At 38.7% G+C, this 17,977-nt stretch overlaps 1 protein-coding gene across 13 annotated transcripts in view; it reads right to left on the bottom strand.

Moving 5' to 3' along the window:
- The window catches only part of BTBD9 (BTB domain containing 9), a 476,623-nt gene that overhangs the window by 164,999 nt on the left and 293,647 nt on the right, over window positions 1-17,977 (bottom strand). For all 13 annotated transcript variants that reach the window (XM_009451185.5, XM_054686797.2, XM_016955386.4 and 10 more), the window contains one exon: window positions 6,892-7,001. In XM_009451185.5, the coding sequence (XP_009449460.1) occupies window positions 6,892-7,001 (110 nt within the window). The remainder of the gene's footprint in view (window positions 1-6,891; window positions 7,002-17,977) is intronic.

The raw sequence follows: 17,977 nt of genomic DNA on the forward strand, positions 1-17,977 counted from the left end.
CTGCAGGGGATATGTTCCAAGATGCCTAGTGGATGTCTGAAACTTCATGTAGTACCAAACTCAATATACACTATGTTTTTCACTACACAGTAACAGGCAGCTAGCATATACAGCATGGATACACTGGACAAACAGATGATTCACATCCCTGGTGGAGCAGAGTGGGATGGCACAAGATTTCATCATGCTACCAGGAATGGCATGCAGTTTAAAACTTATGAATTGTTTATATCTGGGATTTTCCATTTAATATTTTTGGACCACGGTTGACTACAGGTAAATGAAACCACGGAAAGCAAAACCACAGATAAGGGGGTCTACTGTACAGAACAAAAAGTTACCAGTCTTCCTGGATCCATGCTGGTAAGACACAAAAGTAACACTTTAACGGCCTAAAGCTGATAATAGAATCTTATTCCTATTTTTTGAAAGGGTTAAAGAAACCATAATTTTGAACCTAGAGCTCTATGCCCTAGTTATTATCTCTTAAGCAGAGAGGTAGAACCAGGGACAAGGATGAGAGGGACATATGAGAACTTCTATTTTCCAGGAGAACCAGGAGACCTTAGGAAGCACAACCCGACTTCTGTAATGCTGAATGCCACACTCTAATCTCAGTGTAAAGTGTTTACTGCTCCCCCAAGTCTTACTAAAAGCATATTCTCTATTCATCTAGAAGACTCATAAGAAGAGAAGAGCCATTTAAAAAAGAAAAAAGGGAATGCAAATGGCCCTTAAACATATGAAAAGATGCTGAATTTCTCTCCTAAGAGAAATGCAGTTAAAATTGCACCGAGATACCATTTCTCACCTATCGAACTGGCAAAAGTCCAGAAGTTTGACAACATGCTCCGCTGGCAAGGCTGTGGGGAAACAGTCTTTATCATACAATACCAGGGAGAATTTAAAAATGTTATAATCCCTATGAAAGTGAATTTGGCAATATCCAGGAAAATTCTATGTGCATTTACTCTTTGATCATACAATCCCTTCTCTAGAAATCTATCCCAAAGATATATTGGCAAAAATAGGAAAAGACTTATACACAAGGCAATAGCACTATTTGTAGTAGCGGAAGATTGAAAACAACCCAAACGGTTCATCAATAGAAAACTGTTTATTTAACATCCGTTAAATAAACGATGGTATATCTATACTAATGAGGACCATGCAGCTATAAAAAGAAACAAATAATATCTTTCTCTATAGCTAGCTCCAAAATAAGTGTTGTACAGAAAAGCAAGGTGAAACCAAGTGTGGTGGTATGTGCCTACAGTCCTATTTGCTACCCAAGAGGATGCCTAGAGCCCAGGAGTTCTACAACAGCCTGGGCAATAGAGCAAGACCCTGTCTCAAAAAAAAAAAAAAAAAAAGAAAAAGAAAATAAAAGAAAAAGAAGCACAGTAAGGTAAAAAATATATAATATGTATGGTATATAGTGTGCTACCAATTATTTAAAGACGTTGGGAGGATACAAAATATAAATTCAGAAATAAATATATTTTCCCACTTTTAAATGGAAGGATAACAACAACAACAAACTAAAGGAGGAAAAAAAGAGATTACTTACAGAGGTAGAGAGGGCAGGAATAGAAGCTTCATTTCTCTGAATATAGCTCTTTTGCAGATTTGATTTTAGAACAATGTAAGTATTTCACATAGTTAGGAAACAAAAGTTTTTTAAAGGCAATCCCTAAATATTGAAAGCAAAATGGAACAGATGAACCTAATTGTATACTGAAATAGTGGCATAACTACACAGAGAATCATTGCAAGTGACTTTAAAACATAGTCATTTTACTGTATATTTCTAGAGATAGAAGGACCTAAAAATCAGTAACAAAAATCTTAAAACTCATTTCAGTAATCATATGGTTCATAGCTGTTATGTATGTATTGGGGATAGAGCAAATGAATATTGTACTGTATCACTGATAACCAAGATTTTACCTATGAGGAAAAAGAGATGAAAGAAAGATCAAAAGCTTAAACAAAAATCTTGTAGTACTGAATTTGAATTAGAAGTGTCAGCATATACTCATGATATATTTCATCTGCTAAATATATGTCATATAAATAATTAAGTGTATGTGCACGTATTTCCTAGTTCTGTCTACTGAAGGTCTAGAAATAGCAGCAAACACAGTAGCAAAGATCATCTACAGTATCTACACTGAGGTTTCCAAATGTCATTTTCCTCTATACGGTACCAAGCCTTCAGGAAGGAATGGCTGATTCTAGATCAAGGGCAGGAAATGTACAAAATAAACCTAGTACATCTTGTTATGCCAGAAAGCACGGAACTATCAAGGACTACTAAGGTCTTATCAAAAGGACTCAAAAACCAATTTGAAGAGACTAAAGATACAATGATTTGAATATCATTACTAATAACTGCAAGTGATTAAAAGATTTCAATCGTGTTTATTCCCCAAAACTCAAAATGTTATGTACTTACCTCCCCCTAACAAATCCCACAAACAAACTTTTGTCACCCTTGAAGAATGCTAGGGAACCACCTCTTTATTTTGAAAACTGGTGAAGAATGTAACATTTATCCTTCTTTTCCTGAGCGAATTGTATCTCAGGGTTACTAAATGAGCGTTGAGGAAAATTTTCTCTTTCTAGGGACTAAATGAAGAAGGAATGACGTATTTGGAAAATAACCATTTGCAATCCAAAATTACAAAATAATGAATCCAGGAAATAATCATCAATGGATGTGAACATCCAAAACAGAGAGACAACTAGAGGTTTTCTCTGCTTCTGGATAGATACACACAACACTACCTATGGAGCATTATTACCAAAAAATAATAGTTGAATCTGATTAAGGCTCTATCTAACTACCAAGTTACAAGAAATGCAATAGATAAACATGCTAAATGTTACCACGGAAATTCAATGGCCAAAATCCAGACTGGTAGACACTCTATACGAGAAAAGCCTAGTTTCTTAACAAATAAATAATTAGAGAAAAACAGACAAAGATAGACAGATAAATAGAAGAGAACATATAGATTTAAAGAGATTAAAGAATCACAACAGCTATTTGCCTAATATGGACCTTAACTGAGTTCTGATTTACTCAACCTATAAAAACACATTCTCACTCCAGACTTTGAAACAATTAGGGAAACTGGAACACTGACTGCATATTTAATGCTCTTAAGGAATTACTGTTCAGTTTTAGGGTAGTATGATGGTATTGTGTTTATGGCTACAATAAGGAGGCCTTACTTTTAGATGTGTATAATAAAGTATTTATAGGTGAAATGATAAAATGTCCAAGATTAATTTCAAAATAATCTGATAGGAACAAAGTAGATCACATACAGATAAAACTACGTTAGCTGTGAATTGATAATTTTTTAAAGCTGGGTGATAGGTACTATTCTCTCTACTTGGATAACTAGTAGGGCATTAAAAAGTGAATTTAAACACAAGATTAAAAGGAAGATTTGGAAATCATTACAAAAAGCAGAAGAACTTGGCAAATACTATGCAAGTATCACCAAAGTGGAGTGCTAAGGCAAAGTAAATACATTCTTTGGGAGGTTGAACATTTATGAAATAGCAGTCACATCTCTTCTAATTACTTCTTCCATGTCTCACTGGTAAGACAAGTTAGGGTTTCTTACAAATGCCTCCTAACACAGAGGAGACAGTCATCACAGGCTGACTCTCCCAGGAAAGAATACATTCTAGCAAGATCCAGAGGCAGCCACCAAATGAGAAGAGGCTGTAGTGGCAGCAGCAAAGGTGGAAGAAAGGCCCAGCTCTGGGCAATGTGGTTGAGCGAGGGCCTCTTCTCGTGGCTATATGAACCCGAGGACTACAAAGTCTCCCACGAGTCTGTGCAAGTGAAGCTGCATGAGGCATGACACACAGTCATAAAAATGGGAAAGAACCCCTTTGGTGGGAAAAGAAGACTAAAATCTCATATAGTGGGTGTGCTTAATTTTACTTAGGTTATTTCCTGTCATCATTATATATTTTAAATAATAACATTAGAATCTGACTTTTTAAAATGATAAATATTATAAAAGTGATTTTTAAGGCCTAGAGAATAACTAAAGGAGCCTGCACTATGAAAAGAAGACCAGGAACTATGAAAGAAAAATGTTCTGAATCTAGAAACATAAAGGTAGGATTTGAGGGCCGGGCATGGTGGCTCACGACTATAATCCCAGCAGTTTGGGAGGCTGGGGCAGGTGGATCACCTGAGGTCAGGAGTTTGAGACCAGCCTGACCAACATGGCGAAACCCTGTCTCAACTAAAAATACAAAAATTAGCCAGGCGTTGTGGCCCACACCTGTAGTCCCAGCTACTTTGGAGGCTGAGACAGGAGAATTGCTTGAACCCAGGAGGTGGAGGTTGCAGTGAGGCAAGATTGTGCCACTGCACTCCAGCCTGGACAACAGAGCGAGACTCTGTCTCAAAAAAAAAAAAAAAAGTAGGATTTGATACTCTAATTACTTATGATGACATTATCTTAGTTTTACTTTTTTTCCCCCAAGAAATCATGGAGTTCATATCAGTGATTCTCAGGAGGGGAGTGCATATTTCACAGGATATAAGAAAGTGTAAGAAATAAGCATCTGCAATTTAAAAATAACTCCAGGTGATTTTGACATACCTGTACCCTCGTAGAGGACCTGTCGAGGACCAGTAGGGTGACTGGCCAAGGCCTGTGTGCTGCTAAAATGCACCTGAGATTATCAACATGGAAAGCTGGAGATTACTGTTTTAAACACCTCTGTAAGGTAAGCAGAGCTGCAATGTCAGACAGAGGATAAAGAAATCCCCCTGAACTTCCTCACCACCCACACCACTGCCGAGGATGAGCAGCTCTGAGCTGTGAGGATGGTCCAAGGAGGGTCAGAGGGGGTTCCACTGCAGGCAATCTTCTGGCAAGCACATGTACATATCTGCCTACCTGCACCACTGCTCCCACTTGGCTGAGGGACAATAACAGGCAGATGATTACAGTGCTCTTTGCAGTCAAACTTGTGAGCATCATGGAAGAGTGCTTGAAGAGTGTTTAACCAGACACCAAAAACACTTCTTGTTTCTCTGTAATTTTCTTTCATCACCAACATATCTGAGACTGTTACAGCTTCTGATGATGCTGACTAGTTCAATTTGGACAAAACATGCATGCCAACAACAGCACCCCTCATTACAACTAATCCTGAGTCTCATGCCAGATAGGCTTATTTCTTTCATAATTACAGTGTCCACAAACCTGTTCTTCCTAAGAGGGGGCTGATTGATGTAGATGGTACCTTCCATGCAGCATGTTCAAAATGCAGTGCACTGAGCTGAAATGAGTAGCCAAATGCTACACATCTTGTAAATAAGAAGGGTCTTGGTTTCTAAGATCCTTCTCACTGAGGGCTCTCCTAACTACACAGTCAGATATACAGTGAGGCCTACAGTCTATGGAAGAGCCTGGACAACAGGTGAAAAAGAATGCCCTCCCCACAACCCTCCATCACCACAATTCTGTACAGCCTATAGAATTAAAAAACAATAATATCAGGTAATGCTTCAAACTTGTTAACTTTCAAATTACTTAAAAGTCACACAAATTATTAATATTTATATTTAATATTAAAATTATGTTCATAACAAAATTAAAACCAAGGCAGCTATTTCAGTTGAGCTCTAAACACTCTCTATATTGGAAAATTTTCCACTCCTGCTACTTTATTAATATTATTCTCCCAAATCTCTATAAGTAAAGGATTAGGTTTTAGACACAGCAGGTGTTAGGAAAATTTAGGCTATGACCATTCAAAGAGTTAATAAACATTTGCAAGTTACACTCATCTTTCCCATTATAGTTATTCCCATGCTTTTAGGTCAGTATGGACATGTGTGCCAACGTGAACAAAACTTGGGAAAGAGAGGAGACATGAGTCCCTTTGTAAAGCTACAGAATTCTATCTTAGACCACAAGGCAGGGACATCTTATCCCCGCACCAGAACATATGAAGTCCCTTCTCAAAGCAAACTGCAATAAAGGGACAGAATCAAGGAGCTAATTGATCTAAGCATGATCTTTGCAGCAGGTGAGTGAAAACCTATGGGCATGGGGGAAAAAAAAGCAGAATAAACAGTCTGGATGGGCAAAGCCACTCATGGTATCTAGAATGTCAAGACCTGGGATGGACTGTGCACAACGCCCAGACTACCCATTACTGAAAATAAAAACAAAACAAGACAGAAAACAACCAAGCAAACAATTACACTAAAATTTAAAATCCTCTTTCCAAATATCAGTCAGGCAGTATTTCCCACCAAATAACTTGACTTTTGCAATGACAATTCAAAAGTGACAATTCAGTCACTTCACTTTGGTCTTATTTAAATTATATGGAGGCACTTTTGTGAGTTGAACTTTCTTGAGGCTACTTCGGGCAAATATGAATTCATATATCCATGAAAAGAAGATACCTCCACAGCTAAGCATACCACTCATATCCAATCAAAGGCCAAAATACCTGCACAGCCATGGAAAGTCTGAACATCCAATCAATATCATACAGACTTCTCTTCAAACTCACCTATCATTAAATCCCTTGGTGTGAGGGGCTTCACCTGACTATTACAAACATTCCCTACATAGCAAATCTGAATGAATTACTAAAATATTTTCAATTCTTTAGCACTAGTACAACATTTACATTCATTCTTTTAAGTTCATTGGAATTACTATATTGAATACTTCTAAAAAATGTAAGCCATTCCCTATGCCACCTAGCAATAAGGCATTTAAATCAACCAGAGTCCTTAGAACTGATTAAGATAAGTTAAGAGAGTAACAAAGTATTTGAAGATAAAATATCCAAATATATATACAAAAATGTAATGGTAATACTTACCTATCAGCCCCTTCTCAAGAGTGAAGGTTTTGTTTGTAAACATACATTCAAAAGCCACAATGTGAAAAATCTTGTTCACTGTGTTGTGAGTCCCAACAATTCGAATATACCTGACGGTAAAAAGAAAAGAAAATGTGTTGAAAATGAGCTCCCACCACAACCAATCCAAGGATAACAGAGTAAGACACGTCACTTAAACATATAGTGCACCAGGATATAGACCAAAGGAGACTCTGAGCTTGACTTCAGACCCTATATCTGCTCCTTATGGGTAGCTCCAATTGAACCTAGAAGAATTATAGCAAAATAAGGGACATGTCATTTTGCAGAGAATTAAGTAGAACTTAGATTTGATTTACCCAGAAAACCAAACCAGGTACTGTTCAGTTCAACCCTTGAATGTCTGTCAGGTACATGACCATAAGACATTTATACCGGAGAATAACAAATAGCTTCTGCTCTTGCCTTGTGGTTAGGAATGTGCTGGAGCACATGTGCACAAGCAAATGCTTTCCAGCTCAATGGAAGATTTCATCCACTGCAGATGAACACATGAAATCAATATTGCTTTCTTGTTTAAAAGAAAAAATCCAGAAACTACTGAAAACTACTCACAGTTTCTTTTATTTTACTACTGCTCCTAAATCTTTGTTAGGAAGTTAACCTTATATACTTACGCCAGCCCCCCACTTGACTGCTGGGAAGTCTCCTGACCACAGGAAGCGATCTGTAGAGATGGCCCAGCCTGCTCTGCAGCCTCCCTCCTGGCCACGTGAATCTGGCACCTGCACACAGTGCAGAGTTTCACTGGGCAGCCCTTGAGCATCTTGGCCTGTTCATCCTCTTTAACTCCCTGGAGACTTCATCTCCGACAAACAAGCATTAACCTTGGAGTAACTTGCTCTCTTCACTCTCCAAAGGGACCTGACAGTTCACAGGTTAATGAACAAACTCATTCTTCTGAGTGTCACACAATTCCATGAGGGATGTGCCACACACCGTCTTACTGGAATTCAAAGTAAGAACCAGGAAAAATAACTAGATTAACTGATAATGCCTCCCAGATTATGAACTATGCACTCTGAAGGATGGGGTATATTAAATGAACAGATTTCAATTAGGGTATGACAGACTGGACAAGGTTTTAGTAATCTCCTCCCCTCTGCTGTGTAAAACAACCTTCAATTTAGACGATATAATTTTACTTCTGAGTTAACTGCTATTCACTAATTTGGTAATTTCCTTACATTTCTCATCAGTCCAAGTTAACTGTATAATGTAAATGCTGATTTAGAAAATTCACATTAAGGAAACTATATTTGGGGTTTTTATATCATGGGCTATTTTCCCTCCTGATTCTTCAAGCTTGACTCTCACGGCATTCCCTGTGCACCTCATTTAGCCATCTGCTCCTTGACATAAGCTGATCACTCACCTTTATAACCAATATTAATGCTATGTCCTGAACTGACTGTCCAGTGTGCTCACACCTACTGCAAGGAGACACCACTCTTCCCGTGCTGAGAATCAGGGCAACTGCTACATGTACCAGAGCCCACTGGTTAAGCAGGAATTTGGCCCTAATCTGTTCCTTCGAGCCCTCAAGGCAGACAGAAGGTATTGATTTTACTGGGTTTGGGTGGGTGGGTAGGTTCATTCAACATAAGTTCTTACTGGTCTGGGTAGTAAAGATTATATTGTCCTTCACTTTGGCAGTGACAATCTCCCTGGTGCTTTCTGGAAGGGAAGGGGTGTATTAATTCTGGCACCTTGGCCTGAATCTAATTTTGTCCATTTCCTTAAACCCACAGGAACTCAACCAGCATAGCATTTTCAACTACATATGGCTGTGTCAGCCTGAGTGCTGCTGTCTGCAACCTTGGAGGGAATGGAGGGAATGTGGTTTAGTGGAATTTGATCAGATCATTTCGCTATTCTCTAGCTCAAGTCTCTACCAAAGGAGAGACAGCTCTCCTACTGTGCACAGAAGAGCCAGGAGGTGACTAGCAGGGCCTTTTCCCAATGGCGGTTCTTAAGGTTAATATATACCAGGCTGACCTAAGGGATGCAATAACCTTCCTTCCCTCCTGTTCTTTCTTTTTAAAACACTATATGGAATCAGGTTTTCCAAGTTTAGATAACTAATTCCCCAAATTTTACCCAGTGCAAACATTAGGAATGCGAGAAAATGGGCAACCCTCCCCTCCTTTGCCCTGCAGTTATAAGCAACTGAGAATAAAAAGTTATACTGGAATACATTTTATACCCTTATGATAGTATTTGTGATCACAAACAAAATAATATATATGGTGGGAAAAGCATTGAGAGATGCCTCCAGATAAAAAGTTCTGTGTAAATGAAGATAATGTTATCTCTGCTGCATAATCCTGAAGTCAAATTAGCAATTCACCATTATATATCACACCTTTTGATCAGCCTGTTATATGTAATGCTCATAACAAGTTTAATTATTCTAGTTCTACAATGCTTTCTAAGTCTCTAGAAAAAAATTGTAGCATAATTTGCAAAAATGGCATAAAGTCCCTACTCAAATACACATTTTAAAAAATGTGACATCAAAAGAAAGAAGCCAAGCTCCTTTTTCTCAAGCAAAAAGTTGTAAATATCCTGGACTTTCCCCATATAAAGATCTAGCCTAGAAATGGCAAAAGGCTTCAATTAATGGCCCAACATCAATGACTGGTAGGAGCAGCCTGAAGCTCTACATTAAGAATTCAGGGCCAGGCGTGGTGGCCCTGTAATCCCAGCACATTGGGAGGCCTGGGTGGGTGGATCACTTGAGGTCAGGAGTTCAAGACCATCCTGGCTAACACGGTGAAACCCCATCTCTACTAAAAATACAAAAATTAGCCAGGCTTGGTGGCACGTGCCTGTAATCCCAGCTACTTGGGTGGCTGAGGCAGGAGAATCGCTTGAAACTGGGAGGCAGAGGTTGCAGTGAGCTGAGATCGCGCCACTGTGCTCCAGCCTGGGTGACAGAGTGAGATTCTGTCTCAAAACAAACCACAACAACAAAAAAGGCCCTGTCCAGCACAGGAGTAGTGCCCTGCTCCATGAGCAATGACTGAAAGGGGGAGGAGGCAGCACAGGTACCATCCTTGACAATGAGCATATTTCCTTAACAGGGCTCACGGTGGAGCATCCCAAGATAAAAGAAGTTATTACTACCCAAGTTATTGAAAAATCCAAGGGATAGGAATGGGAGAGTCCTCTCTCTTTTTGCTTTTTCTGAAAAACAAAACAAAACTTGGTTCTCGGTCATAACACCAAAACGGGAGAAGTAGGTATCACATTTTCTCTGTCACAAGAAATCCTGAATATAGGTAAAGTTTAAGATTTATTTCTTTGCCTTTTCAGCACAAGTCAGACTCTGATTTAACCAGATAATAAGGGCAGTGGCAGCTAGTGACTTCATCAGTGTGTAGAGAGGAGAACTGCTGAAAAATAGAACAGATATCCTTTGTTCTTGCTGAGGTCCTCAACAGCAGCTCAGACAGTTGGAAGATAATTAAAACTTAAACAGTGCAGAGGAAGGCAAATATGCAACAGATTGGCCATTTCTGATGAGGATGAAGGCTGTCCACGTGAGCCATAGTGTAACAGTCTGTTTCCAATATTCCCCTCCCTTCCCTATGTTAGCTGTCTTCAAGTAGCTGACAAAGACTGGATACTGAACATAGTTCAGTACACAATGTTTCAATACAGAAATTTTCTAGGAGCTATAAGATTACGGGTGAATGAGATTCTGTCTTCTTTAAAAAAATAAAACTGAAACCCTCCAAGGACAGCACTCTAAAACTGAAAGGCACTACAGAGTTTTGACACAATGTGGCTTTTAGCATCCAACAGAATCAGGTTTGTTGCCCAGCTCCATCAATTAAGTGTGTCACTTAAGGGAAAAAAATAAAATATACATATATTTTTTGAGACAGGGTCTCATTCTGTTGCCCAGACTGAAGTGCAGTGGCACGATCATGCCTCACTGCAGCCTCGACTTCTGGGCTTAAGTGATTCTCCCACCTCAGCCTCCCAAGTAGCTGGGACTACAGGCATGCACCACCATGCCTAGCGAATTTTTTTGTAGAGATGTTGCCCACATTGGTCTCAAACTTCTGGGCTGAAACGATCCACCTGCCTCAGCCTTCCAAAGTGCTGTGATTACAGGTGTGAGCCACCGCACCTGACCCCCAAATTTTTTTTTAAAACTTAGTTTCCTCCTCTATAAAATGAGGTCAATAACACGAACTTTACAGGGTATTTAAATGAGACAAGTATTGAAAATATCGAATGCAGTGCTTGGCAGAGTAGGATACCATTAAACAGAAATTCAAAGAGTAGATTATAGGATGCAGAACTTCTTGGTTAGGACTTTGAGAATGCTGGTTGTCTTGGAGAGTACAGTAGTTAGTCCCCCCTTATCTGTGGTTTTGCTTTCTATAGTTTCAGTTATCTGCAGTACAGTATAATATTTGGAGACAGTGAGAGGGAGAGAGACTGCATTCCCATAACTTTTCACAGTATATTGTTATAATTGTTCTATTTTATTATTATTGTTGTTAATCTCTCACTGTGCTTAATTTATAAATTAAACTTTACCATAGGTATGCATGCATAGGAAAACATACAGTATATATAAGGTTCAGTACCATGCATAGTTTCAGGCATCCACTGAAGGTCTTAAAATTTATCCCGAGGATAAGGAGGGGATTACTGTATTACTGACTTTAGATGTTAAAATGGTGCATCTATGAGAGGCAGGCCAAGGAGAAGACTTCAGGAACACAGGGAGGGGCTTGTCCTTCCACTTAGGACACCACAGTATGGGGTCTATGGGCCATAGAAAGCAAGCGACATTCAGAATGTAGATTTCCTGGCTCTGTGGCGCTTCTCGCTTTAATCCTCTCGCCTTTAAAAAATGTTCTTGACCTGTCTTAGCTAAGCATGAGGAAGCAAGGGAACAATCTTTTGCCCATATTTGGATTTAAAGTTTAAAGTATCTTCTCCCTTCCTCCAACCCAGGATCCCTTCTTGGCAGAGAATGTGAAATCCAGGGAGACTGCTCAGGGCCACGTGGTCCAGCTAACCATACCCAGTGACGTGGTTCTTTTTTTGTAAGCCCTGGAAGTTAGGAATTTGAATTTGTTAAGAAAAATGCATTTCTTCACAGAGAGACAGCATAGTACTATGACCTAAAGAAATTTTGCTTTGGAGATTTCACAGCATTCTCTGCCTGTTCTGGGAAGGTACGAGTTCCTTTTCTTAATCCAGCTTTAAGTCATTGCTTATGAGGATGCTACTAGATTTAATTTCTAAGGCACATACAGTACATCTTTAACATACTAAAGAAAATATAGAAAAACAGCAACTTCTGCATTCCAACTTTAAACCCATGGTATTCCGCAGTCTTCAGTTCTAGTGGAGCACAAGCCTACCTGTGGTTACAGTTAATCCTTAACCTTTGCCTTAGTTATGTGATCACCTAACTTCTGTACTGAGCACATTTTATTACAACATAAAATTGAATTTGGTAAGAAATATTTAAATGAGCTCTCAAGGGATTAACTAAAGCTAAAATCCATCTGAATTCCATTCTTTGGTAAACAAATATTTATTCTCAAATTGAACTTTATATTCTTAGGTTAAACAAAGAATCTTGAAAACTAGAGTTAGCCTGAGATTGGTACAAAAGAAGGGAACCTTAACATTTTGGCTCTTCCTTCAGTAACCATAGAGGACTCTGCGGAGAACACTGTTCTTTGCTGTGGCCAGAGGCAGGCACCTAACAAGAACTTAAGCTACAGCATTCACTAGAGATTTGAGATCACCCAAGGTTTAGATGCACCATTTCCAAGATTCCTATTTGACCTTTTCCTTTAAGGAGATACTAAGAATATACACAAATAATTCTCTAACCCAAGAAGCAGGTAATGCCTGTGGGTTTCCCCAGTGTAAAATTTTCTTCTAGTTCTGTGTATAATGTTAGAGCTCTTATAATCAAGCCACTGACTGGAGGGGGTGTGACTTCAGGTCTTGTTGCTAAGGCAGCAAGTGGAAAACAAGTTTACTGCCAGAATGACAAAAAGCTTCTAGAAAAGCATGTTGCAAAAAAAGATTTGTTACTCTTAGAAAACCTTCCCTCTGGCTGGTCTGTGGAGCTATAGATTCTCTTGTACTGACTTCAGCAAAGGGGCCAAGCAGCATTTGCTTGTTTGGGAGAGGAAGGATTATTGAAAGGTTAAACACTACACACAGGGCTAAGCAGAGGCTACTGTCTCAGAGAGCAGCCTGATGCTGCTATCTGACCATTTGCCCTGCAAAGGGAGCTATCATGTCCTGGCACCTCCACTATTCAACCTGAAGAGCAAACAAAACAGAAAGTCTTGTTTTTTAGAGAAAACTCATACTATATAGAATCAATTATATGGAAGGGATGAGATGGTTAGAAATAATTACTAATACACAAAGCCATTCCAATACTAAAGACAAATATTTGTTTTTTTGTTTTTTTTTTGAGATGGAGTCTCACTCTGTAGCCAGTGCAGTGGCGTGATCTCAGCTCACTGCAAGCTCCGCCTCCTGGGTTCACACCATTTTCCTGCCTCAGCCTCCCGAGTAGCTGGGACTACAGGCACCCGCCACCACGCCCAGCTAATTTTTTGATTTTTAGTAGAGACGGAGTTTCACCATGTTAGCCAGTATGGTCTCGATCTCCTGACTTCGTGATCTGCCCACCTCGGCCTCCCAAAGTGCTGGGATTACAGGCATGAGCCACTGCCCCAGCCGTAATTGTTTTTTATTTGGGGGAAAAGTGAATTTTGAACAGTAGGCTTTTCCTGTTCACCAAATATGCACAATCTAAAACCTGCCATGATGTGCCTGCCATGATGTGCCTTCAGTGTATGAAATTATATTTTGAATTAATATTACAAAAATGATTATAATATTTACATAAATCATATAAAAATGACATAAGATCTAAAATGTATTTAATTTATGTACTTTTTTGCCTGCAAATATACCATACGATAGCCTTTAAGGTATACTGGGTAAATCTGCTAGTACCAAGATTTAATAAAAATCTACTAGGGGTCAGGCACTGTAGCTCATGTCTGTCATCCTAGCACTTTAGGAGGCCAAGGTGGGAGGATCACTTGAGCCTAGGAGTTCAAGACCAGCCTGGGCAACAGAGGGGAACCCTGTTTCTACTAAAAATTTAGAAACTAGCCAGGCACGGTGGTGCACGCCTGTAGTTCCAGCTACTTGGGAGACTGAGGTGGGAGGATCAATTAAGCCCAGGAGGTTGAGGCTGTAGTGAGCCATGATCATACTACTGCACTCCAGCCTGGGTGACAAAGTGAAACTCTGTCTGAAAAGAAAAAAAGAAAAAAGTCTACTAAATAATGCTAAGCCCCATGAGGAATCGGCCAGAAGCCTTGATCAGACATAAGCCTTGATCTGGACAAGTTTATAATACAGTTTGGAAAGCAAGACGAAAACATATCAAACTATATGACTTGACAGAACTGAATCAAAAGAAAGGCCTAGGTTCTAGTCAGAGCTTCATAATGCATTAGATAATACAAATGGGGTAAGCTCCTTAATTTTTCTCAATCCCAGGCTCCACATGTGTAGTAGTGGTAGAGAGAAGGCCATAAGAGCTTATTACCTATTCACGTATGGTAGCTTAATCTTGAAACACTGAATTTAGCAACATGAATATTAAAAGTCCTCCCAGGAACTACTCTTGCTTCAAAGACCAAAATAAAACAAACATAGCTAAAGGAGAATTAATTCTCTTCCTACCTGCTCTTCCCAACTCATGATCACTGATTCATCCAACAAATATTAACTGAGCACTTACTATGTGGTAGCTATTGCTACTGGGTGCTGGGATATGGGACTGAATAATACAGATAAAATCCCTCCCTCACAGATTTTATATTTAAAGTTGAAATAAACAACAAATTAAAAAATCAAATAATTATCCAATGATTGATAGGTGATCTATTTAGCACTGAACTTTATAGACAAAGTTGCTAAATTAGAAGGATAAACAGACATAAAACTTCTACCTTCTGGAATAAAAGAAGAGTCAAACAGGAAAGTACAACTAGCTCTGTCTAAGAACATGGCTATAATGTAAATGAGTCTGAGGTGTAGACATAGTACACCTATTATAGCTATTTAGCAGGATACAGGCAAAAATCTAATTAAATAGGCTTCTTAGCATCTGGAAAGAGGAACTGATTTGAATTTCAAGCAATGTCTTGCTTATTTCATGGTTTAGTTTTCTTTTTATTCTTTCCACTTTTTTCAGACTGTAATTTTCAAGGGATTATAGAGAGAGAAAATGAGATGTGGAGTATATAAAATGAAAAATGAATAAGGGAGAGGGGAAGAAGAGAGACGGGGGAGAAAAAAGGGAGGGGGATAGAGAAAGAGAGGAGCAAGGGAGAAAGAGAAAAACGAATATGAACAAACCAACCCCTTCTCCGTCTCTGTTATGTGCTAATGTGAACAAATTCCCATATGGGAATAATTTTAACCAATTTCATTACTCAATAAAACATCTGAAACCAAGAAGAAGTATACTTTAAGAAATAGAACTAATTTACCAAAAGTTCAACATTTGCATTTTTTCACTACTTTTCCCCTAGCCCAAGATGCTGGGGGTGGGGGAGAGAATTTCACTAGTTTTATCTTCAAAATGTGTGCATTATCTTTTCCAGTTTATCCAATAAGCTATGCATTTCCACGAATGTAGACAAATGAGTCTAATGGAATTATGAACTAGAAAAAAAGCAGAACAAATTTAAATTTGTTAGTTTCCCTATGAATCTATAAGAACTCATTTGGCAACTATGACCTGTAACATGCCTGCTACTTAATGTCAGGGCAAGGAAAGTTTCTCCTTTTTTTAACCTAAGACTAGGGTGGGCATATGCCATTAATTGTAACTTAAAAGTTTAAGGTTTGGAAGAATCTGTTTTTCTCCTTTTTTTTTTTCTTTTAGAGTAGAGAGTTAAATAGAGGAGGAAGAGAGGCAAAAGAAGGAAAAAGAATTAGTCTCTCCCCAAAGAAAAATCTAAGAATACTTCTAAGAATGTAAACATTATATACCCTGAGAAATCAGAACAGGAATTGCCCAAGATGGCTTAAAAAACAGAAGTGAAAACTAAGCATCAAAACCAAGAGAGTGATAAAGAGAGCACAGGGAGTGAGGAAATCACAAATCCTTACTCTAGACTCCTGAGAAACTAGCACTGGAATTAAAATAAAAGCTAATCACTTCTGCATATTGTACAAACAGCATCTGCAGGCATTATTTCTTTTCATGGAAAACCCATACTCCGTACACTCATACAACCGGTTGTGTTATATGTTCATATATATAATATATCTAATGAATATATCTAATGTATACAGTATTGTTATATATGATAATACAATAGGTTCAGCTTCAGGCTAGAGATTTCAAAGCTCGACAGAACATATGGTCCTTGAAGCCTCTGTATTCTCTACAAGCTATGTAAAGAAACCTGTGTTCCAGGCAATTGCTTCTTAGAGAACTACTTGAAATGTATTTATAGAAAACAAGCCCAATGCACTGAAGTCCCACCTATGCCACATACTATCCCTAGACTGCTTCAATTTTCACAGAAAATTTCAAGGACCCTCCTTTTCCCCTTGTGAAATTCTGAACCTCTACTTAGTGAAAGGATCATTAAAGAAAAAAATCCAAAGATTTACTTAGCATGCAATTTGAGCATCAATAAACTTATGCATAAAGCTACCAAAAAGAATAAGAATAGTCAAAGTAAATAAAAATAATACTGCAGAAAACTTGAGGAAAATGCTCACCACAGCACAGAAATGCAAACAATAACAGGAGAGAAAGAGAGAGACAGAGAGAAAGAGAGAGAGAGAGAGAGGAGACACACACAAGTATTTTTGTGTTAAGTGCCAAAACTAGTATAGATATGTATAATACACTATCCCAGGGACTGTTAAAGCTGGAAGTGCATGACCAATTTCACTGTGGAAGCCTATACTCCAGTTTCCAAATAGCATGAAGGATTACTAATTTCAGCACTACTGGTATAAGAGATTTTGCTGCTGAAATCTGTCAATGTGTTAGAACTTTAATGCAAGCAAAACAGAAACCAAAATAGCAAGACGCTCCAAGTGGCACTATTTGGTGGTCTACAGAGTCTGCTTATAGTAGGGGCTGAGCAGACATGGGATTCAAACCTAACAGTCTACCCAATCATTTAAAAAGACATTTCCCCAGATGTACACTTTATGTGTTAGGAGTCCTATGCACTGTTGAAGTTCAATTTTGAAGCCTGTCTGGTGGATTAGCAAGCAGGCTGGGAGGGGGAGTAGTTTGGCAAGACTGTTTTTTTCCCCTCCCCAAAGCTTCTTGAGAGTTCTACCATTCATGACCTAGACTCTGCTGGTACAGCATTAGTGCTAAGCCAGTGATCAGAAAGAAAATGTCAATCCTCACACTTGTTTCAGAAATTCAGAAAAAGAAAAACTTAATGAGTGGAATGAACAGAAAGTAAACTGTGTACTTTGTAAGAAAGGATGTTTTTTAATATGCAAGAAGATTCTATCATATTACTAATAGTCGCTGCTACTGCTGTGCTGCTTGGCCTCTTCATTAAAACAAAACAAAGCTGGTTTCACTATGAAGCAAGGTATCATCCTGGGATCAACCTTCACCATCACTGTAGGGATTCTTTCATCTCTCTCCTGTGTTAAACAGCCTGCACGCTGTATCTCACACTTTCTTCTTTCTTGGTCTCTTCTCTCATTTTGGTGGAGTACATTTACAAACAGTTTCCTGAGATATGGTTTCAAGGAGATAAAATTTTTAAGACGTGGTCTGAACATTATCCTTAGTCCACCTTCGTATATGATTGGTTGTTTGGCTGGGTACAGAATCTCAAGTTGGAAATAGATTTCCTTCAGTACTCTGAATGTATTGTTTTACTGCCTGTGAACCTTCTAGTTTTGCTTTTGAGAAGCCACTATGATACCAGATCAGGTTATTTTCTTC

The sequence above is a fragment of the Pan troglodytes genome, chromosome 5 (assembly GCF_028858775.2).
Source record: "Pan troglodytes isolate AG18354 chromosome 5, NHGRI_mPanTro3-v2.0_pri, whole genome shotgun sequence".
NCBI classification, from domain to species: Eukaryota; Metazoa; Chordata; class Mammalia; order Primates; family Hominidae; genus Pan; species Pan troglodytes.